The following is a 23446-nucleotide window of genomic DNA, read 5'->3' on the forward strand; positions in this document are numbered from 1 at the left end:
TGGTTTCTCTGATTTGAAATGAAAAACAAAACATCAGAACAGAGTTTCTCTGATTTGAAATGAAAAAAAAAACAAAATATGAGAGTTGGAGAGTACCTGTTGATGGTGAACTGGCCGAAGCGATCGTCAGTGCCGGAGAGGGAGTTGGATTTGAGCTTGGGTGGAGGGGAGTAGAATGGGGGTCAGGGAACTCGGTTCAGGCACGCGTTAAGGTTGAGGGGGCAAGAATGTTGAAATGAGTTTTTTAGGCTCGTTTTAGGGCTAATGGCCGTCCCATTAGCTTCATACGCGGGAATGCTGACCGTGTGCGACTAGACATGTGGTGGCCTCTCGTTGTGTGGGGCACAAATTTGAACTCGATTTGTGGTACTATATTGATTGATTTGAACGTCTCAATAATCTGTAGTTTGGAATTAAATTAAGGGCCTCTATTATTCTTGGTTGATTTTGACAAGGAATATAATAACCAAAACTAATTCCTTTCTTCTTTTTTTGGGTAAGGAAAGAAATTTATTAGATTGAATTTGGGGCATTTCCTACCCATTGCAATGGTACATTTGAAGTATCTCGACAAAGGAGCCACTGGGGCCCTTTGATACGCCCCTATAAGTGGTTAAATGGACCTTAAATCGACCTCCTAATCAGTTTGAGAGAAAAAAGAACTTAAAAAAAAAAAGAAGGCAAGCTTTGATACAGGCCAATACACCCCATCCGATGTATGAGACTGAATCGATATTTTGAATCTTATAGACTATTATAGTCTATCAAAACATTTTTACTTAATTGGATATGAAGTTTAGTCCCCATTTCTTTTAAATACAAAATCATTTGAAGCTTCAGGTAGTGTTTCAAGATGGATCTGTTCTCAACAAAATAAGTTCTAACAATACTCTTTCAACATGATCTAATAATGCACATTAGTCTCACGGTGAAATGTGTGCCATCATATCATTTGGAAGAGTGTTGGAACTTATTGTGTGAAGCAGATCCGAACTCGATAGTTGGTATCTATTTCCCACAAAATACATTCCAACCTGATTTGACACCCCATAATTGAATATGAGACTGAAATAATGGATTCCTTTCTCACAAAATTGGTTATATATGAAGTTTGAACATATTGCTTTTTAGATGCTACTTACATTTGGTTTGGGTTTAATTAGCAGAATTCACATCCACCTTCCATAGAAAGCATCCCAAAAACGAGTTCAAATCAGCCCCCCACAACACATTTATGTTGTGTATTGAGAACATATTCTAATGATAATACCAAAAAAGGTGATCTCATTATCGGGAGACTAGACCTGTTAATGGGCCGGCCCACCCGGCTCGGCCCCCAGATGGGCTTGAACATGTTTATAGGCCCGCGGGCTTAAATTCGGGCCAAAAAGCCCGGCCTGCAATAAATTTGAGTCGGGCTCAGGTTTTGTCAAAATAGCCCGCCCCGACCTAAAATTAGACTTAAAATGGGTTATGTGATTATGTCCATTTGAATAAATTTTTTGATTTAAGAATGTAAAATTGTGTTTTAAAACGTAAAAGAAAGGGAAAAAAACATCTTGTAGGCCCATTATTCATTTAAATAGGAAAAAAAACAATCTGAATTTTTAATTCTAATTTAAATAGGGAAAATTATAATTTTTTTATTAGGTCGGGCTTCGGGCTCGGGCTCGGGCTTTAGGCTTTTTATCAGGGCTGGGCTCGGGCCCAAGTTATAGGCCCATTGGTCGGGCCGGGCTCAGGCTCGGGCCTAGCGTATTTCCATTAATGATGAATAAAGCCCGGCTTGAGCCCAGCCCGGCCCGACCCATGAACAGGTCTACGGGAGACATTCCCAATACACGGTGGGGAATGTGCTGTGGGGCGTCGTGGGGGATGATTTGATCTCCCCAAAAACGTCCCACAGCCCATATCAACCGTGTTTTGGGAACATCTCCCAGTAACAACTTGACAAATACGGGAAATGATTTCAATGCACGCGTGCATGGAGCGTTTTTGGAGCGCGTTTGTGGGGAGCAGATGTGAAGTCTAATTAGCAGATCTGAAACCCAAATTCTGATCAGAATTGGTAAGAGCCGGACCAGGCACTTAACGCGGGAATACGCGTTTCATACCTGGGTGAAAGACAAAAACATCCTCATATATCTTTTAAATGACTCGTTATGCCCCTCGTTTAAGTCGAAGATTAGGCCATTCGAACTCCTCAACCGAAAGGGGAAAGGATCTCCAGCGCCGGCTCGCAGGTATGCTATTCAACTCAAATATCCATTTTTACCTCACGTTTTCTTCCATGTTTCTAGGGTTTCGATTTGCTCCTTATTTGTTTTGTTTTTTTTTTTTCGATGGTTTCGTCTAGCATTCCGACCGGTGAACGCTTAACCAGCGGTAAAGGTGAGTATATCCAATAAAACCTGCGGTATTTTTTATCCATGAACTGTCTCTACAAACTGCGATAAAGAAATATGCGAGATTTGCTCCTTATGTTTTTCATTTTGGCTTGTTCTTATTTTTTTGGTTATCTCTCTTTTTTTGGAAATGCAACCTTCTGATTGTGCCGGTGGATTTAAATTATATAAATTTCAGGGTTTCGTGTATGATTAACAATTTATCATCATCTTTCTGTTTTTCTGTTTTTCTCTTATTTTCTATCAATCCAAATGTATGAACAAGAATAAAAAAAGTATGACCACTCCTGTTGAAAATTATATATTTCAATGAAGGCATTACTTGGTACTTTGAGAAAATAAAGGTTCTATTGTAATTCTCCCTTTCTTGTTCACAACGGTTCTAGTCTTCTAGACAGGAAAATGTAAAATTGTCAAAATTTTACCTCAACCTGTTTGTCCTGTTTACCCATTTGGGTAACCAAGCCGTCATCAGGCCAGAATATCAAGTTCTGTTACTCTAGGTGAGCAAGATTACAAATCAATATAGGTCCCTTATTAGCATCCGAACCTTTGATAAGTATTTAAGTACCGTATAATTACTGATAAAGTATCTCCTTTGGTTAAAGTGGCTATCTTTTTGGTCACATAAAGTCATTGTCCACTTATGGTACTGTATGAAGTTTACTTCTGAACATGTTTCTATCTTTTTTGAATTCAAAATGTGGTTTGGTTATTATTCTAGCTTGGGGGGCACTTATATGGGACACTAGCTTTCTTTGTAACTTGAAAGATTGAATGGTGTACTTCCAGTTTAACTTTTCAGGTTTCAGTCTTTCAGATAATTGGCATAGATTCTGGATGAGATTTCTTAATATTGTTGGTTGGCAACATTACAAATTCACGTGTACATCAGTTGCACCATATTTACACTTGTAACGGGAGGGGGGGACAACCCATATCCTAATCAACCATTCCTGGTTTGTTAACATGACAACAACCATTCCGAGGCTTTCGATGATTCATTTCTCTCTCTCTCTCTCTATATATATATATATATCTGTAAAATTTGAACTTTTTTGCTATATCCGACTATGATACCGGGAAGACATGATATTGAAAAAACTTACTGCATCAACCAGTATCATAAAATAATGACCAGTCAGGTGCTATTCATTAAAATTCACGGCATGCTTTGATTGGTTAAAGCTCTTTCGGTACTGTATCTTTTCGGTATACTTAGGTTAAAAATACAAGGAATTTTCCTAAATGAACAAACGAATGGCTTAGAATATGAGATGAATGATGAGAGAGCTGGGAAGATATTTTTGGGCCTACGAATTTTGTGAAGTGTGAAGTGTGAATTATGAAGAGCGATGGGTCTAATGCTACCACCTCCTTCACTATTTCAACAGGGACACTGGACACGTGATTTTGCATGTGGGCCAGGCTGTATATCCCTATCCAAAAGAGCCCAGCTAATGTTCTCCTTGCATTGGGCTAAGAATTCGTGATATTTAGCTGCACTCTGATGGCTGTGTTAGGGATCGCAACCAATAATAACTTCCCACGTCAGCCATATGTTGGATTGATTGTGGAGCATGGATGACGTGGGGCGTTATTATTGGTTAAACAGCTCTCAATACAGCCATAAAGTGCAGCATGGTTGGATATAATTAAAAAAGAAGGCTTTCGCCTTTCAGCATTCTTTAATCTTTCCCTACAACTTGTCTATTTTCCTTCTTTAACCACTAACTTTTCAGTTATTTCGGAAGGATTACAATCTTGCCGAAGAAGAAGATAGGAAGAGGACGGTTTGCAGAGGAAGAGAGAGATGGGTAGGGAACAGAGAGATGAAGGAGTAATGGCCACAGACTTCTTCTGGTCATACACAGACGAACCGCACGCTTCGAGAAGGCGTTGGATTCTCTCTAAGTGCCCACAAATCAAAGAGCTCTTCGGACCCAATCCATAGGCTTTCCTCAAGGTAACATTGTCTCTCTCTCTCTTGGTTGTTTTTTTTTGATAATGTGGATTTGTTTTCAGCATGATTAGATATTCCTATTTTTGTATTAAAATGTATTGTGATACTTGGTTAGTTTTCCATCTTTTCGTGTATTAGAGTTCTGATATCTTTTTGTAGAGAGACTAGGCCGAATGGGCCCTAATATTTGTTTTATGTTTAAGTAGTGTTCTATCTGTTTTATGAGTTAATGGGCCTGTTGATCTCTTTTTAATTTCTTTTAAATTCTTGCTTTGCTGGCCGCCCACTTAAAGGGCAGACTTGTAATTACCATAACTTATTAAGATCAATAAAAGATTAGTGAAGGGAGAGAGAAACCTATCGAACTCTCTTCTCCTTTCTCATCTTCTTCTCCATCTTCTTCTTATATTCTGTTGTAACCTTCTTTTCTCTCTCACTTTTCTTATTTTTTATCAGTTTTATATCAGTCTCGAAGGACATATTCACATCTTGGTATCAAAGTAGTTCTTCCTCCTCTTTTCTTTTTCTCTTATTTTCCCATACACCCTTCAATTAAAAGAGTGTATGGAGAGATAAGTTGCTGATCAATCAGAGGACTATTTGCCTAGTTGGTAGAGGGTTTGGAGAGTTAGAATCTGGCCAAAAATTGCCAGGAATTGGAGCTGTAATTTTTCTGCCCAAAACCCTAGTAGACTAGAGAGATTTCAAGTTACAAGTTAAGGAGAAGGATTGGGTGTGGCGCTCAGTGCTTGGGAGGTGTAGTTTGATCCCTAGAAGTGTGCGGTTGAGATTTGAAGAGGGTTGGGAAGTTCTGGTAGGAGCGACTACTTTTCTCTTCCTCCTCGATAGTTGGGTGTAGTGAAACCTAGTTTTTGAATCTCTAGGTACTGTACTGACCTCAGTTAGGTCTATAAAGATTGAAAACTAGTTTTTTTGATTTTCGTTTGATCAATGGAGTAATCTGGAAGTGAAATGAAGTAGATGCCAGTATCCGGGGTTGGTCCAATAGATTCCTTTTTGATTGGTGTAACCACAATTAAACTAGATGGAACCAATTATCTAGCCTGGGCACAGTCTATACGGATTTATGTTTGCAGTAGAGGTAAACTAGGGTATCTCATAGGTAGTAAGGTGAAACCTGCATATGAGAAATGGATGCAGGAGAATTACACAGTGATTGGGTGGTTGGTCAACTCTATGCCGCCCCATATAAGTCAGTGTTGCCTCTAGATGACCTTAGCCAAGGAGATTTGGGACAATTTTACAAAAACATATTCACAGAAGTTAAATGTTGCAAGAGCCTATAAGTTGAAGATGTTAGAGTCAGATCGAAAAGATAGAGAGAGAAGAGAACATGACAAATTGGTAGGTGTGTCACTTGGTGTCTGTCGACATCCTAAAAGAGATGTTTATATTAAAGAAAGTAAGAGGACAAATATGCCCTTAGTGTACAAAAGAAAGAGTACATAAAATAGATGTACAACAAAATAAGTAAAAGTATAAAAATAGCCCTGCGGCTAGATCTTCTCACAGTCTCTACAGAAGAGTGATGTGAACAATCTGAGACAGGGGGAGAAGAGTGTAGCAGTTTATTACTCCATGTTGAAGTCACTATGGCAGGAAATTGATGTTATGGAGACAATTGTATGGGAGAGTACTAAAAATGTAGAGATATTTAGAAAATTGGTGGAACAAAACAGGGTGTTTGAGTTTCTCATAGGACTCAACCCTGAGTTCGACATTACTAGGCAGAACATCTTGGCCAAAGATGCGGTCACTCTTGCCCAAGCATATGCCATGGTAAGTAGTGAAGAGAGTAGGTGGCAAGTACAATTACAGGGACCACCTACAAAACACTTTGCACATGCTGGAATAAAGTTGAAGGGGCTGATTGAGAAGAAGGAAGTAATATGTGAATATTGCAAGAAGCTGAAGCATACTAAGGACACTTGTTGGAAACTTCATCCAGATCTTCTTCTGGACAAGTTTCGGAACAACAACAATAACAACAACTTTAAGAAGAATGGTCAGACTGGGAAGCCTAAGAATGCTAATGTTGCCACAATGCCCGAGGGCGGAAACAAGGAAAGCGAAGAAAGATCAGCTATGGAGCAACTGACAGCAGTAAAGGTAGAGTTTGAAAATTATGGGAGGTTACTTAATCACTTGGAGACCACTGTTTCAGCATCCAACCCTTCAGGCAACACCTCATCATCCGCATTTTCTCACTCAGGTACTTGTGGTTCTGCAAATCATGCTATGATTTCAGGTAATCATAAAATCCCTTGAGTTATTGACTCTGGTGCATTAGACCATATAACCAGTTTATCTAAGTATCTAACCTCTTTTGTTCATATCAGCTCCTCTCTGGTAGAGAGAAGATATCCCTTGCTGATGGGTCTCTTGCTCCCATTTCTGGCACACTTGTTTTATCCTCTATTCTTCATGTTCCTAAGCTCAATACCAACCTTTTATCTGTTAGTAGCTTGACTAAATCCATGAACTATAGCATAACCTCTTTTTTCTACCCATTGTGTTTTTTAGGACCTAAAATCCTAGGGGACGATTGGGAGTGGCCATGAGGTGAATGGAATATACTTGTTGGACACGCCTGATAGGAGTCTTGGACCACCTAATGGAGTTGCTTTGGAGTCTGTTATGTCAGAGTCTATTGATAGAGTCATGTCATGTCATTTACCTTTTCCTGCCTTGAGTCATTTGTTTCCCCATACGTTTAAGGGAGTGTCTTTATCAAGTCTTCATTGTGAGTCTTGTGAACTTGCAAAGCATTGTAGACATTCTTATTCAATGAGCAATAAAAGATCTACTTCTTTTCATATTGTGCATTCTGATGTGTGGGGGCCATATCATTTGCCTACTATGGGGGGTTACAAGCATTTTATCCTTTGTGTTGATGATTATTTGTGCTATACTTGGATTTATCTCATGAGATCCTGGGATGGTGTACCAACTATTGTGCAAAAATTTCATGAACTTATCTTTACCCAGTTTAACACCTGTATCAAAATATTCTGGTCTGATAATGCTAAGGAGTATTTTGAGAAGAACCTCTCATCCTACTTTGAGACCTTTGGGGTTATTCATCAGAGTTCTTGTTCCTACACTCTACAACAGAATGGAGTAGTGGAAAGGAAGAACCACCATGTGGTTGAGATTGCTAGATGCCTCCTTTTTGCATTTCATGTTCCTATTAAATTTTGGGGGGATGCTGTCCTTACTGCCACTTTTTTGATTAACCATATGCCTTCCTGGGTTCTGGGTTTCAAGACCCCATTTAGCCTTCTCTTTCCGGATGAGGATCTCTTTTCTCTTCCTCTCTGAGTTTTTGGGTGCACCTTCTATGTACGTGTTCATAATTATCAGAGACACAAATTTGAGCCTAAGGCACATAAATGCATTTTTCTAGGATATGCTTCCACATAGAAGGGATATTGTTGTTTTGATTCGGTTCGTGGCACCCGCTTTGTCTCTAGGGATGTCACTTTTGCTAAGTCTATTCCTTTCTTTGGTATTCCTCCTAAGGGGAGTATTCTGAGGAACCATGTGCTATGTCTCCAGCTGTTCCTCCTAAGGGGAGTATTCTGTTGAGTCATCCTCTTCTGTTGCCTCTCCTTCCATTGTGTCTACCTCACATGTTCTTGCTCCCCCTTCTCTCCCAGCTCATCATCCCATATTTTCCTTACTACCTATTCTCCAAAGGTGGTATCAAAGACAAAGATTCAAGCATGGGCAAGTTGTTTCCACTCCTTCATCAGAGCCTCTTGCACCTCCCATCACTACTGAGGTACCAAGTCAGCCTGCCTTTGACCCACCTGCTACCTTCTCAGATCTTGACCTTCCTATTGCCCTTTGCAAAGGCAAGCGGAAGTGTACAACACATTGTATTTCTAAACATTTATCCTATAGCCTTCTATCCCCTACCTATTATTCTTGCCTCTATTTTTACCCATGTGATTCCCAGGTCTGTACCAGAAACCTTGTCTAAACCTGAATGGAGGAATGCTATGATGATTGAGCTAGATGCTTTGCATGAGAACCATATCTAGGATATTGTGGACTTTCTTGAAGGGAAGGAACTAGTGAGTTGTAAATGGGTATTCACAATCAAATATCATTTTGATGGCACTATTGAGAGGTTTAAGGCTCGATTGGTTGCTAATGATTACACTCAGATGTATGGTATTGATTACTTTGAGACTTTTTCTTCTGTGGCTAAAATGACTTCCGTTCGAGTTTTGTTGTCTCTAGCTGCTACTTTTGATTTACCCTTTCACCAGTTTGATGTTAAAAATGCCTTCTTGAATGGAGACTTACATGAAGAGGTCTGTATGTCTTTACCTTTGGGGGTGTATGGAAAGGAAATGTAAGGGAAGGTGTGCAAATTGAAGAAGTCTCTTTATGGTCTCAAACAATCCCCTAGAGCCTGGTTTGAGAGATTCAGAGCTGTCCTTGTTTCTTTTGGTTATACACAGACTCAATTTGACCATACTTTGTTTGTGAAGAAAAGTAACTTTTTGGTGACTTTTCTGATTGTTTATGTTGATGACATTGTGGTTATAGGTAATGACACTCAAGAAGTGATTAAGCTCAAAAGATTTCTTAACACTGAATTTGAGATAAAAGATTTGGGGGATCTTAGATACTTCTTGGAAATTGAAGTTGCTAGATCTAAGGATGGTATCTTCATTTCTCAACGTAAGTATGTTCTTGATCTCCTTGCAGAGACTGGTAAACTTGGTGCTAAACCGGCTTCCACCCCTATAGATCTAAACCATAAGCTTACTGCTACTGATGGTGAACTGTTGACTGATAGGGGAGTGTTCCAGAGACTGCTCGGGAAGTTGTTACATCTCTGCACGACTCGGCCAGATATTTCCTATGCAGTAAGTGCTATTAGTCAGTTTATGCATTCTCTCAGAGATACATTTAGCAGTTGCAGAAAGAGTTTTATGCTACTTGAAAGGCACTCTAGGGAAAGGTATTTTGTTTGTCAAGCATGGACACATGAAGCTAGAGGAATACACTGATGCTGAATGGGCTGGATGTATTGATGATAAAAGATCCACCTTAGGATATTGTGCTTTGGTGGCAGGGAACATTGGCTCATGGAGAAGTAAGAAACAATCTGTAGTTGCCAGATCCCTAACTGAAGTAGAGTACAGGGCAATGGCACATGGAGTGTCAGAATTATTGTGGTTGAGATCACTTTTGGGAGAGTTGGGTATTGACTATGAAAAGCCAATGATGCTCTACCGTGACAACCAAGCAGCTATCAACATTGCACATAATCCTGTTCAGCATGATAGAACTAAGCACATAGAGGTTGATAAACATTTCATAAGGGAGAAAGTTGCTTCAGGGGAAGTTTGCTTGCCATTTATTGTTTCAAAAGAGCACTTTGCTGATGTTTTGACCAAAGGTGTTCCAAAAGGAAAGTTGACACACTATATAAGCAAGCTGGACATGATTGACATCTGTGCTCAGTTTGAGGGGGAGTGTAGAGATATTGGGTTGAATGGGCCCTAATATTTGTTTTATGTTTAAGTAGTGTTCTATTTGTTTTATGAGTTAATGGACCTGTTAATTTCTTTTTAATTTCTTTTAAGCTCTTGCTTTGTTGGCCGCTCACTTAAAGGGCAGGCTTGTAATTAGCATAATTAATTAAGATTAATAAAAGATTAGTTAAGGGAGAGAGAAACCGATCGAACTCTCTTCTTCTCCATCTTCTTCTTTTATTCTGCTATAACCTTTTTTCTTTCTCACTTTTCTTATTTTTTATCAGTTTTATATCAAATTTGAAGGACAAATTCACATCTCTTTTATTTGATTGAATGCCTTTATTTTTTTATGTTGTCAGCACCCAAAATTGAACACCTCACCCTCTTAAACCATAAATCATCAATATGGACACTTCATCAATCGGACATTACCTGAAGACTCTACATATTCTAAAACCCTTGCCTATCAAGTTTTACCTCGAAACACCTTCGTTTGCCCCTTGATCGAGTCAAGATTCTTTTTCCGCTCATCTTATTGACTGGGACCTATGACCCTTGAATCCCCTGTATCCAAGCTTCTTTGGACCAATTGGACCTCACCAACAAGCCTAGAACCCTTGAAAACCCTACCCTACCAAATTTCACCTAAAAACTCTCTGTAGCCTTTAAATTGGGCAATAACCCTTTTTGCAAGTTGTCATTGGCCTGTACAATTGCCTTGTTGTGTAGCATTAACACAATAACCTCTCCAAAAGTAATCTTGGCCACCCAAATTTGCCAACCCTTAGATGAGAATATTCCCTTCTTACAATTTTTACAAGAATACCCCTAAGAACCTTTGAAATATCCAAAATACACCCATACCTTTCCTCTTACCTAGAATACCCCTGGATTCACACCATTTGGACTATTTCACCCCTGGAAACCCTCAAAATACCCAAAATACCCCTTCACCCTTCTTACTTAGAATGCCCTTGAATTTACCTCACTTGAACGATTTCACCCCTTGAAATACCCAAAATACCCTTCATCCTCCCTTTCCCCAAAGTTGCCATGTTCTTACCACCTATGGACACTTTTGCCCCCCCCCCCCCAAAATTCGAAAGTGCCTAAACTACCCTCAATTTGCTTTTACCCAAGAATGCCCTTGCTTTTTAATTCCTAGACAGTCCTACCCTTAAACTTTTATAAAATACACAAAACACCCTCCAACCTTCCTCTTACTTAGAATATCCTTACTTTTACCACTTTTGGACCCTCCTACCCTTAAACATTTTCAAAATTCCCAAACTACCCCTACCCAAGGCCTATAAAAGGGGGTTGAAAAGGAGCCCAAGGGGGCATTTGATCAAGCTATTCAACTCCTCTCAAGACACATTATTAATGTTACCTTGGCAAGATATATTTCATCCCTTGAGAAATTATATTTTCATATTTTATTTATTATTTACTTAATTCCTTCCGCCCTTCCTCTTTTTCGTTGGAAAGGAGAGGGGGAGTGTTCGAAGAAGGGAAAAAACCGCCATTGCTGGTTCAAAACCAACTTGAATGAGGATCTGCTTCATCACCCCTTTGTCGTTCAGCGCTATTCCCCCTCTTTCCTTTTCGCATTCGAAGAAGAGTGGTAAAATTTGGAGTGATAGGACGCCTGCCCATACCAACTTCATCTCCTACCTTACACCAACTGATAGTGGAGGCATCTAGGTTTCAACCGAGTTAAAACTTCCAGGAGTGCTTACTTCAGTCCCATACGTAGGTAAGTCTTGTAACTCACTAACTCTTGTTGTTAGCTTTCTTTTCATTTTGTTCTATTTGGACCAAGATAATGAAGAAGGGTTAGGGTTCCATCCATAGGTCTGCAGTTTCCCATTTATGAATGCAAGCTGGTCCCAAGAGAGGTCAGTAGGGAACTCCAATAACACCCTCCTCATTGGGTTCCAGCCAAAAGAAGGGAATGATGCCTTGAGCAAATAGACGAAACCCAAGCCCATCCAAATTGTCACATCTATGTTTCGTGCCATTCCCCCTCCCTCTCTTAGGCTAGAACCCCAGAATCTGGGTTTGAGCAAGCTAGGTATGTGGAATCACTAAAAAAAATTCTTGAAGAAAACTTTTTTTAAGGGACTCACCACCCTGAATTCATGGTGAGTGGTGACTCCAAGAGGCCTCTGGCCAAATTTTGGGCCTCACAAATTGGTGACTCCACTGGGGAGAGCCAAGAATAAACCCCCTTTGTGGCAGCTTGCACCCTCATGCTTTGTGTTTTAAGTTTTTAGTTATTTGATCCATGCATGTTGTTTTGCTTAGCTCCTACTGATATGAAAAGAAAAAAAAAATCAAAGAGGGAGGTTGTTTCAAATTTCAGTTCACGATGCTGGTTGCATTACTGTAGATGGTAATGTGGCCTTTGTCTTTTGCTTTTAGCTAAACTTTCAGATGGGATTACGAATTGAAATTGATTTCCTGAGCATAACTTTCTGATTTTAGTTGCTGGTTTGATGTCAAAATAAGCAGGAAAATTTGGCTTGGTTTTCACCCTCATCTCTCAGATTTGATTTGTTTTCCTTGTAAGTATAATGGGGAAGTGCAGAGTATTCTATGGTCATGATCCCCTGTTTTGGGTTAAATCTGAACTAGGAGTATTTGCTCTTATCGTTTCATTTTGAAGCATAAATGAGTTGAACATAATTGATCATGCATCATAACAGTAGGACTTTTTGGACTTAAGTAATGAGGTTCTCCCAGTATCTATTTTGGCCTCAATTTTGGATTCACATCCTTAAGTAGTTTGCTCCTAATCTTCCTTTAGTTAAGAAATATCAAAACTGATCATAGTTGTGTGTATGTGTTTTTTCTGCTGAAGTAGTTTTTGTAAGCATGTGACCTAGGAGGGGTGTGTATGGCATGCTTTAGAAATTCTGAAATAACTGGAGCTAACTTGGAGCTGTTTCTGGATCTTGTGCTCTTTAGAATCATAGTTATAGCTCCTCTAAATCATAGGGTTTCAAGTCCTAGAGTTTTGTTCTTTCAGAGAAGTTGCCCCCTTTTCTTTGGTTGTCGAACTATGCCTTTGCAAGATATTTAAATAATAATTGGAAGTTGTCTTGATCCTAGGAGTCAATAAAAAGGAAAGAAAAGTTTCATGATAAACTCTGTTATAAGATGAAGTTCTGTTTCGAATTCTTGGTGTTAGTTACCCAAAGCTTGAAAAGAAAAGGAGAAAGTTCTTTCTAGGACAGGTTGAAGCTTCTTGAATTTTGTCAACATACTAAGTCTACTTAGTATGGCTGGATTCCATACGCTATTTCAATCCATGGAATGACTAATGAGGGATTCCCTTCTTGTGATAGACTGAGAATCCAATTCTGATAAATGGTTTGCATCTGAAATTCATTGTAAAGTGGTTGCTTCTAGTTTGTGTAGAGTCATCATACAAGGTGCTGATATATTAAGTGGTTCATGAGAGGTTTTTTTTTTTTGCCTTTCCTGTCTTGGGAACATATATGGAGGTCCAAATGGGTTTCTTTCTGCTGTTACTCAGCTTTTTGGCCATCAATTCTGGTTTTAACCTGAATTAGGAACCCAGGTTGAATTATAGTAAACAAACCAAGCCCTTGAATTGATTAGTATAATTTCCAAGTCATGTTCCTATTTTTCTTGTCCAATAGCAGTAGAGAGAGCCCTCTGAGGAGTGGGTGAACTCTGGGGCAGCAAGAGATTGGTTTGGAAGTTCCAAAGGTTTAATCCTGGATGGGTCAGATAAATGACATTTTGTAGACAAGCATGGGGGAAGGGCATCAATGTTTCTTGGTGATTTTTCAATCATTAGGGCTGGTTGGGAATTAATGCTATGTTTGGTTTGAAGGAAAAAGTAGGGAAAGGAAAGGAAAGGAAAGGAAGGGAAACCTTTACAAATCTTGTATAGGTTTCCCTGCATTTCCCTTCCTTTCCCTACTCTTTCCTTCAAACCAAACATAGCGTAAGGGATAAATGGCTAGCATGATTCATTAGCAGGTTTGTTCCCCATAACCTAAAGTATTCCCCCTTGAAAAATTCAGGATTGTTGTTGGGTTAGCTCAGGTAAAATAATTCAAGCAAAGGGTCTAAAGAAGAAGGAATCAAGAAAATCCAAGTGAAATAAAGGAAGGGTAAGGTACAGTTTTGGGTAAAAGAAAAAAAAAAAGAAAAATTAAATCTTTAGCAAGTTTAATTGGTCTTTAGATCTGCTGTGGCGTTTTGAAACTGATTAGTCCTGTGACAGTCTCAGAATGAGGACCGTCACCACTTATTGATCTCTTGCTCCTTTGCTACAGCTTTATGGAATTGGATTTTTATGTTGTTTGAGTATAGGTGGAACCTGCCATCTGATATTAGCTTGTTGTTTAGTTTGTCTACTTTTGAATGGCACACAAAAAGATGGAGAATTATGTGGAAGTGCATAAGAGCAGTTTTGTTGTTGACAGTTTGGGAAGAAAGGAACACCAGAATCTTTTGTGAAAAAGAAAGGAACTTCTCGGAAGTTAAAGAATGTATTCTGACAAGGGCAATTCAGTGGCTGAAAACTCTAAAGCTCTTTGATGCATACTCTTTTGATGACCTATAGAGAATCTGGTTAGCAGTGGCTAATACTTCTACCAGGAAGGACAGACATGGGGTTGAATGGATGCCACTAGGGGAGGAGTTTATCAAGCTGAACTTTGATGAAAGTAGCCGAGGAAATCCAGGACCTTCAGACATAGGAGGAGTGCTGAGAAACAAAGATAGTAGCATTATATCTTTGTACCCAGGTCCTGCAGGTGTAGGAGACTCCTTAAGGGCCGAATTACTTGCTGCTATACAAGGATTCTAGCTTGCAAACTAGCTAGGCATAGAGCATCTGATTATTGAAGGGGATTCCCAGGTGATAGTGGGTTGGCTGAAGGATTCAGACACTGTGATTTGGGGTTTTAGAGATATTCTCAAAAAGGTTAAATGGTTAACAAGGAATATGACAATCAGAGTTCAGTGGGTGGTAGGCAGATCAGCAAACACAATGGCTGATTCACTTGCAAAACAAGGGGTTCTCCGGGATACTTTATTTTGGGCTTCTGTGTAATTTCTTTTGTACTTATAATTCTGTAACTAGTTTTAAAGGAAATGTCGTATCTCACGCCTTTCCATGGGTTGCATGTAACTCTTATTTGCTGGTTTAATAAAATTTTACTCATTTATAAAAAAAAAACAGTCTCAGCTTTGTTAAAAAGGAAAAAAATGAGATCTGTGCGGGTTCGGGTTATAATTGCTTGAAATTACCCAGCTGGCACCTAATCTGAAGAAAGAAAAAAATCCAAAAAATAAAGAAAAAGGGGACCTCAAGTTTTCAATATTTAAAAATTTGCTCTTAACAGTCAAGTTCCCATTGAACCTTGGTATCAGTTAAACAAGACTTTGATTGCGTAGAGTTCAGTTATGTCAAGGTTTTAGGTCTTTCCTTTTATTGGATGCATAAAGGTTGCTGTCATATGCAAGTTATTCATAACAAAAGCAAGATTGAAGCCTAGTTACCCTCAGATGCTTGCTGAATTTTACTGTGACATCGAGTATGCTGTAGCGGGGTTGTTTTTGACTTGCCTCATGACAGCCTTGTTTTTCCCAATTCCATGCCTAGTCTAAGCACCTTTAGTGAACAATCCAAGATACACCCAGAGTTTTACCACTTGACCTGAATCTGCCTAATTTGAGATTTACAGTTCAAGGATTGCTTTAGTTGGTCACTTAGGCTTAAGAATACTGTTGTCTGAAATTCGAAACCCCCTGAGTAGATCCCAACCATTTGAACTGGTGGCTAGGTCTTATTGGCCTAGATGAAGATGTGGGCCTGGCCCTGAGGCTCGAGATGTTTAGGATGTAGTTTGTTTCCTGATAAAAGTATAATAAACATTTGTGGGGTGAACAGGAACAAAAGAAAGCAGGAAAGGACTAGTTTGTTTTTCTCCTAATTTAAATAATAATAACAAAAAAAAAGATATATGTATATATATACCCAAATAAGGAGTTTGTTTTGATTTGTTCTTGCTTGATTAACATCTTCTCATGAAATCCTTGATGTGAGGGGGGTAAAACTCTCATTAAAGTTTTAAGGGGCTGAACCTATGTTCTGAATAGCATTACGTATTACTCTATGCACATGAGAGTTTTAGGAGTCATTCTGGATCAGGTTTTATATCATCTAATGTTTGTATTCTTTGAATTTCGTTTTGCTAAAGTCAGCATGGACTATCTGCACCTTGGTTTTTAGGATTTGGATTCAATTTTGGTTTTGGACTAAAAAATAAAGATTATGATATGCTTGAGTAATTTTGGAAATTTTCAAAGATGATAATTCTGGTATGTTTGAGTGTCATATGGGAAATAATAATAGTGATCATGTTTCATTTGAATGATTAATTTCATCAAATTTGTAGTAAAAATGATCATGTTGTGATAAATTTTGTCATGGATGTGGTGTTTTTTACTTGAAAGGTTCCTATGTTAAGTGGTGATCTTGTAATTGATGGCTGATGTGATGGATTATGGGAGACCATTTTGGATATTGGTGATCATAGTTTTCAAGGCGTCAAGGTGAGGCTAGGCGATAGGGGGGCGCCTTGTCACCTAGTCGCCTAGGTGATGGATTTTTTAAGTAAAAACATGTATCCTAGGGTAGTTCCCTAGGTTCCATAATCATATTTTCTTAATAAATATCCATAATTTTCATAAGAAAAGTAAAACTTCATGTTAAAGTATAGAAAATCAACATATTCCAACATATTCATGAGAAGAAAAAGAAGAAATAAAAGAAAATTAAAAAAATATAGGGGCTGAACCCCTATTTCTGTTATAGGAAAAGAAGAAAAGAAAAGAGGAAAAGAAGAAATCAGTATATACACACACAAAATTAGTAAAGCAAAAGAAGAAAGTGTGTTGATTGGACGACATTTTATGTTCTTCCTTACTTATTGGTTCAGGTTTTGAAGTCTTTGAGGGTTCAATACAGCATTTAGCAATGTTTGTGTTGATTAAACCCTAACAAATAAAAAATTAATAAAAAGAAATTAGTATATAAACACACAAAATGAATATTTTAGTTTAAAATGTCTATTTTATAATTATAACCTTAAAAAATTAAGAATATAAAGGTTTTTTATAACACACTATAGAAAATTTCTTGGCAATTAGGCGAGGTGAGCCTCCAAGGGCGCCTTGCTGCCTAGGCATCGCCTTGACAACTATGTTGGTGATGGATGAAATGGATGAACAAATGCATATATTGGAGTGTTTTTTCTCTTTGCAGGTGACCTCACCCTTGAACCCACTCTCCCTAGAGGCTCATAACTACTGCAAACCACAAAGAAAAGAAAGAAAAAAAACAGCCTTGAATCTATGCATCATAGAAAACTATGGTGTTCAGTAGAAGATTGGAACATTACTTGGAAAAAGGCATTCATATTTTCTATGTATTTAAAGTCGTTCTTTTTATTTTATTTTATCTTGCTTTAATTTTTTACTTCATATTCCTTATTCTGCCATGAAAAAAATCTGATTCCTAATCATTATTGTCAATATTGTTTTTTTACCATCTTGATTTTTTTTTGTTTTTCATTGCATTAGCCAAAAAAAAAAATGAATGCCTTTTTCCAAGAAAAGTTCCAATCATCTACTGAACACCACAGTTTTCTATGATGTCGGAAAGACATGATACCGGAAAGGCTTTGACTAATCATCCTTCAACTAGATATAACTTGCAACGATGTTTTTGAAAGGTGGTACTCGTATGGTAGTTAAGTCTCTGTTTGGCTTTAAATTAAAAATACAGATTACAAACAAACTGAACTAAGAAACCGTAAAACTCAACAGTAAAAGACCAGTTATTGTACAGTGTTTAAAATAGATCAACTAATGTAGGTTAAAGGGGACAGAAATTGAACATGAGATCCATGAGAACTGGATTATCCCAAATACATAAAGCAGAACTACCCAAAAATTGGAGGAATAAACACTAGATTTGATTTGATACTAGCATAGTTAGAAAAGGACATCCGTAATCCCATTTAGAAGAAATCCAACAAAATGGAATGCCGAGAAGATGAACATAGGAAATGCAGATATTCAGTAAGATAAAAGATATCAGAACTCTAATACACGAAAAGCTGGAAAACTAAACAAGTATCACAATGCATTTTAATACAAAAACAGGAACATCTGTTCATGCTGAAAACAAATCCACATTATCGAAAAAACAACCAAGAGGGAGAGACGATGATACCTTGAGGAAAGCCCATGGATAGGGTCCAAAGAGCTCTTTGATTTATGGGTACTTAGAGAGAATCTGACACCTTCTTGAAGTGTGCGGTTCATCTGTGTATGACCAGAAGAAATTCTTCTTCTTCTTCTTCTTCTTCTTCTTCGGCAAGGTTGTAAACTTGTAACCCTTCTGAAATAACTGAAAAGTTAGTGGTTAAAGCAGGAAAATAGACAAGTTGTAGGGAAAGATTAAAGAACGCTGAAAGGTGGAAGCCTTCTTTTTTAATTCTATCCAACCATACGTAACCCTGGGTTAGCTGCACGTGATGGCTGTATTGAGAGCTGTTTAACCAATAATAATGTCCTACGTCATCCATGCTCCACAAGCAATCCAACATATGGCTGACATGGGAAGTTATTATTGGTTAAACGATCCCTAACACAGCCATCAGAGTGCAGCTAAATATCATGAATTATCAGGCCAGTGCAAGGAGAATGTTAGTTGGGCTCTTTTGGATTGGGATATAAATCCTGACCCACATGCAAAATCATGTGTCCAGTGCCTCTGCTGAAATAGTGAAGGAGGTGGTAACATTAGACCCATCACTCTTCACAGTTCACAGTTCACACTTCACAGAATTCGTAGGTCCAAAAATATCTTCCCGTCTGGCTCATCACTCGTCTCATATTCTAAGCATTCGTTTGTTCATTCAGGAAAGTTTCTTGTATTTTTAATCTAAGTATACTGAAAAGATACGATACTAAAAGAGCTTTAGCCAATCAAGGCATGCCTTCCCGGTATTCTAAGCATTCGTTTGGATTGGCCATTATTTTATGTTACCAGTTGATGCAATAAGTTTTTTCAATATCACGTCTTCCCGGTATCATAGTCGAATATAGCAAAGAAGTTCAAATCATTTAAAGCCTCAGAATGGGTGTTGTCATGTTGACAAACCAGGAATGGGTTGTCTCCCCCTCCTGTTACAAGTGTAAATATGGTTGAGCTCAGCATTCTTTAATCTTTCCCTACAGCTTGTCTATTTTCCTGCTTTAACCACTAAATTTTCAGTTATTTCGGAAGGATTACAACCTTGCCGAAGAAGAAGAAGAAGAGAGGAAGAGGACGGTCTGCAGAGGAAGAGGGAGATGGGTGGGGAACAGAGAGATGGAGTAATGGCAATGGATTTCTTCTGGTCATACACAGATGAACCGCATGCTTCAAGAAGGCGTCAGATTCTCTCTAAGTACCCACAAATCAAAGAGCTCTTTGGACCCGATCCATGGGCTTTCCTCAAGGTATCATCGTCTCTCCCTTTCTTGGTTGTTTTTTTGATAATGTGGATTTGTTTTCAGCATGATTAGATGTTCCTGCTTTTGTATTAAAATGCATTGTGATACTTGTTTGGTTTTCCATCTTTCTGTGTATTAGAATTCTGATATCTTTTATCTGACTGAATATCTTTATTTCCTAGGTTCATCTTCTCAGCATTCCATTTCGTTGGATTTCTTCTGAATGGGATTGCGGGTGTCCTTTTTTAATTTTGCTAGTATCAAATCAAATCTAGTGTTTATTCCTCCAATTTTTGGGTAGTTCTGTTTTATGTATTCGGGATGATCCTGTTCTCATGGATCTCATGTTCAATTTCCGTCCCCTTTAACCTACATTAATTGATCTATTTTAAACACTGTACAAGAACTGATCTTTTATTGTTGAGTTTTACGGTTTCTTAATTCAGTTTGTTTGCAATCTGTATTTTTAATTTAAAACCAAACAGAGACTTAACTACCATACGAGTACCTCCTTTTTTTGGCTCTCAATCAGCGGGGGGGAGGTAGTTATGGCCAGTCTCTATACGCATCAATTAGTAGTTTTCCTGTTTGGTCTCAACATGCTTTGTCATCTTCATGCTGATTTTTCCCCTGTCCTCAAAACAAGGAATAGATGCTTGATTGGTTTCATTTGTCCTAATCAAATTTTTGTTAATTGAACTTTCAAAAGCATTTTCTCCTTGCAAGTTGTATCTAGTTGAAGGGTGATTAGTCAAAGCCTTTCTGGTATCATGTCTTTCCAGCATCATAGAAAACTGTGGTCTTCAGTAGAAGATTGGAGCTTTACTTGGAAAAAGGCATTCATATTTTCTATGCATTTAAAATTGTGCCTTTTATTTTATTTTGTCTTGCTTTAATGTTTTTACTTCATATTCCTTATTCTGCCATGAAGAAAATCCGATTCCTAATCATTATTGTCAATATTGTTTTTTTACCATCTTGATTTTTTTTTGTTCTTCATTGCATTAGATAGAGTATTTGGAGCTAACATCTTTCTTGCCCTCATCTTTATGCAGCTTGTCTTTGCAACAAAATTGTTTTCTTGTGTTGGAATTATTAATTTCTATTACTTATGACATTTCTGTTGCCATTGCTGGTATATTACTTGTCATATTGGTGGTTATGCCATTTTATTGAGTCTAGCTCATAAATATTGTGATAAGCTTGCTAAAGCAAACTGAAAAATACCCTGGATGCATAGAAATGATATCAAGAGTTAAAAGCCTCTCCAAGGACTTGCAGCTATCATTTTAGTGGACTCCAAGAGCGGCAAATGGATTTGCAGACCAGCTAGCAAAACAAGGGGTAAACAGGGATCAGTGTTTTTGGGCTCAGTTGTAAGGATGAAAAATCATAAGTGATAGGTGGCAACTTAAATTTTAGTGGGGTAGCCGAGGCTACTCATAATCTGTAATTCATATTTCTTATCTTAATGAAATTCTTTTTACTGATAAAAAAGATATACAGGCTCTAGATAAATGGAGAGAGTGGAATGTGCAATTGTACATTGAAATGGCATTGGCATGTACATTTGTACATGCAAATAGAGGTACTTTCCAATTGCATTTACTGTACTGGTTGAGTGGCATGCACTTTGTACATGCAACAGGAAATACATGTATTAAAATTTGCCTAGTTATTTGGATGTGAAGCCAAGGCAATTATTGGCATTATGTAATAAAGATTAGTTAAGCTTTATTATATAATGCCAATTGAGTCTAGCTCATAGATGAAGATTAGTTAATACTTATAAAAAAAGATTAGTTAATGTAAGAAAAGAAAAGGTAAGGCAATCCATCTTTTTCAAACTCTTATCTTGTTGAAGAAGGAAAATATTTTCTACTAAAAAGGTAGGGAAATATTTGGAGGACAGAATATTTACATCAACTAGGAAACTCAGTTATTGTGCCTGAAGCTGGAACAAGTTTTGTTTCATCATGTCTTTATTAAAGAAGTAATTTTTGTTATTTCTTTTATTGTCGTAAATATCTCTTCAGTGATGTATAAAATCTCTGTTCGGAGCATCCTCACTTAATATTTTCTAAAGTTGCCAGGCATGAACTTGTATGTCAACCCAATGTTTAATCCTTCATTCATACTGGTACTTTTGTTGCATTTCTTTATTTCCTCACTACCTACTGCCCCAGTAGGGAATTATCTGATGCAAAAAGTTCTAGGGGAGGCTGAGAAGTACCGCCTACATTACTTGGTAGTGATGTTTAACATTTTAGCTACTTGGGCTTTTGATATAGTGGAATGGTGAAATATGATCCATGTAACCAACTCCATGTTCAGTTACCTAGTATTCCTTAGAATTTAAAAGGTCAATTTCAACATGAGAACTGTTTTTTATTCTTGTTTGGTGGTTCTACTGATTAGATATATAGAAAAGTTCTATATATCTTGTTCAGGCCTAAAAAATACTATTAGCTTTGGAATACTCTCTAGTTGAATGTCTAGATGAATGTTTTTTATTTTCTTTTTGGTTCTCTTGCTTAAGGGTTGGTCTTACAAGCTAAAGCACTTCTGATTCCTGCAATCAATAGTGTTCTTAATGCTATAACTTGATTGTGGCAGGAGAACTGTTGGATGTGGGATTTATGGTGCTCTGTTAACTATGTCTCTGATCAGTTTAGATTATTGATTCTTATCCTTGAAACTGTGGTGCCTGCAGATTACTGTGGTTGTTTTGCTTCAGCTATGGACTGCAATTTTGCTCTCCAACTGTAGCTGGTTAAAGATATTAACAGTAGCCTATTTTTTTGGGTCTTTTCTTAATCACAATCTCTTCTTAGCCATCCATGAGCTCAGTCACAACCTTGCCTTCTTGACCCCAACCTACAACCGTTGGCTAGGGATTTTTGCAAACTTCCCCATAGGTGTCCCCATGTCTATCACCTTCCAAAAATACCACTTAGAACACCACCGCTTTCAAGGTGTCGATGGTATTGATATGGACATCCCCAGCCATGTTGAGGCTCATCTTGTTACCAATGTCTTCACCAAGTCATTATGGGTCATCTTCCAGCTCTTCTTCTACGCTTTGCGGCCAATCTTTCTCAATCCAAAGCCCCCTGGTTCATGGGAGTTCACTAACTTGGTGATCCAGCTCACTCTCGACGCTGTGATGGTGTATTTCTGGGGTTGGAAGTCTTTTGGTTACATGATCCTCTCCACATTTGTTGGAGGAGGGATGCACCCAATGGCAGGCCACTTCATTTCAGAGCATTATGTTTTCAATCCTGACCAGGAGACTTATTCATACTACGGACCTTTGAACCTGCTTACTTGGAGTGTTGGGTACCACAATGAGCACCATGATTTCCCAAGGATTCCTGGGAGCAAGCTCCACAAGGTGAAGGAAATTGCGCCTGAGTTTTATGAAGATTTTAAGTCATATAGATCTTGGAGCCAGGTAATTTACATGTACGTCATGGACCGGACCGTAGGACCATTTAGCAGGATGAAGAGAAAAAGGTCCAAGAGTGATGGTGCTGTCAAGAAAGATAACTAGGTGTTCCCTTTATTTGGTCTTTTTTTTTTCATGTACTGTATTTAGCCCCTGACCTCTGGGGGGTTTTTGCTTCCGGTATTCATTTTTCGTTGTAATATTCTTTGTAACGTTACAATTTTACTATCTGGTTTTAGACTGAGGAATGGGCGATGTTAATTTTTGATAAACATTGTCCAACGAACCCTTTAAGTTGTCATCTGATGTACGATTACACCGGTCAGAACGGACTGGGGTGTACAGAACACCGGTGGGTTCATTCTTGATTGATTTTTATTAGGCCTCGTTGGTTATGTGGAGGTCATTTATACGTGTATTTGGCCAAGTGCATTTCTTTTTTGTTAAATTTATCTAAGTAAATGAAGTTTTTCAATTTTTTCATGTTTTTTTACTGCATTTATATTCACGACGAAGTGGTTAATTTTTTCATCTTTTTCCATTTTTACCCTTGGATTTA

General features: G+C 38.1%; 1 protein-coding gene across 3 annotated transcripts; it reads left to right on the plus strand.

Moving 5' to 3' along the window:
- The first annotated feature begins 2134 nt into the window (after nucleotides 1-2134).
- On the plus strand, nucleotides 2135-23299 carry LOC104587162 (sphingolipid delta(4)-desaturase DES1-like). Of its 3 annotated transcripts, none has more exons than XM_010244648.3 (5): nucleotides 2166-2243; nucleotides 2357-2391; nucleotides 4160-4371; nucleotides 19219-19445; nucleotides 22153-23299. In XM_010244648.3, exons 4-5 carry the CDS (start codon nucleotides 19296-19298, stop codon nucleotides 22990-22992), a joined length of 990 nt encoding a protein of 329 aa, XP_010242950.1. In that variant the 5' UTR covers nucleotides 2166-2243; nucleotides 2357-2391; nucleotides 4160-4371; nucleotides 19219-19295; the 3' UTR covers nucleotides 22993-23299. The 3 variants fall into 3 exon arrangements, with proteins under 3 accessions (XP_088742942.1, XP_010242950.1, XP_010242949.1); XM_010244647.3 differs by having other exon boundaries at nucleotides 2169-2243; nucleotides 4148-4371; XM_088886816.1 differs by lacking the exon at nucleotides 4160-4371 and having other exon boundaries at nucleotides 2135-2243.
- Nucleotides 23300-23446: the final 147 nt, after the last annotated feature.

The sequence above is a fragment of the Nelumbo nucifera genome, chromosome 1 (genome assembly GCF_055504915.1).
Source record: "Nelumbo nucifera cultivar China Antique chromosome 1, China Antique-T2T, whole genome shotgun sequence".
Classification (NCBI taxonomy): domain Eukaryota; kingdom Viridiplantae; phylum Streptophyta; class Magnoliopsida; order Proteales; family Nelumbonaceae; genus Nelumbo; species Nelumbo nucifera.

Coding starts and splice junctions, on each gene's coding strand:
- LOC104587162 (XM_088886816.1), top strand. CDS start 19,296: ATGGGTGGGGAACAGAGAGATGGAGTAATGGCAATGGATTTCTTCTGG. Junction 19,446..22,152: donor ATCCATGGGCTTTCCTCAAG/GTATCATCGTCT, acceptor TGGTGCCTGCAG/ATTACTGTGGTTGTTTTGCT.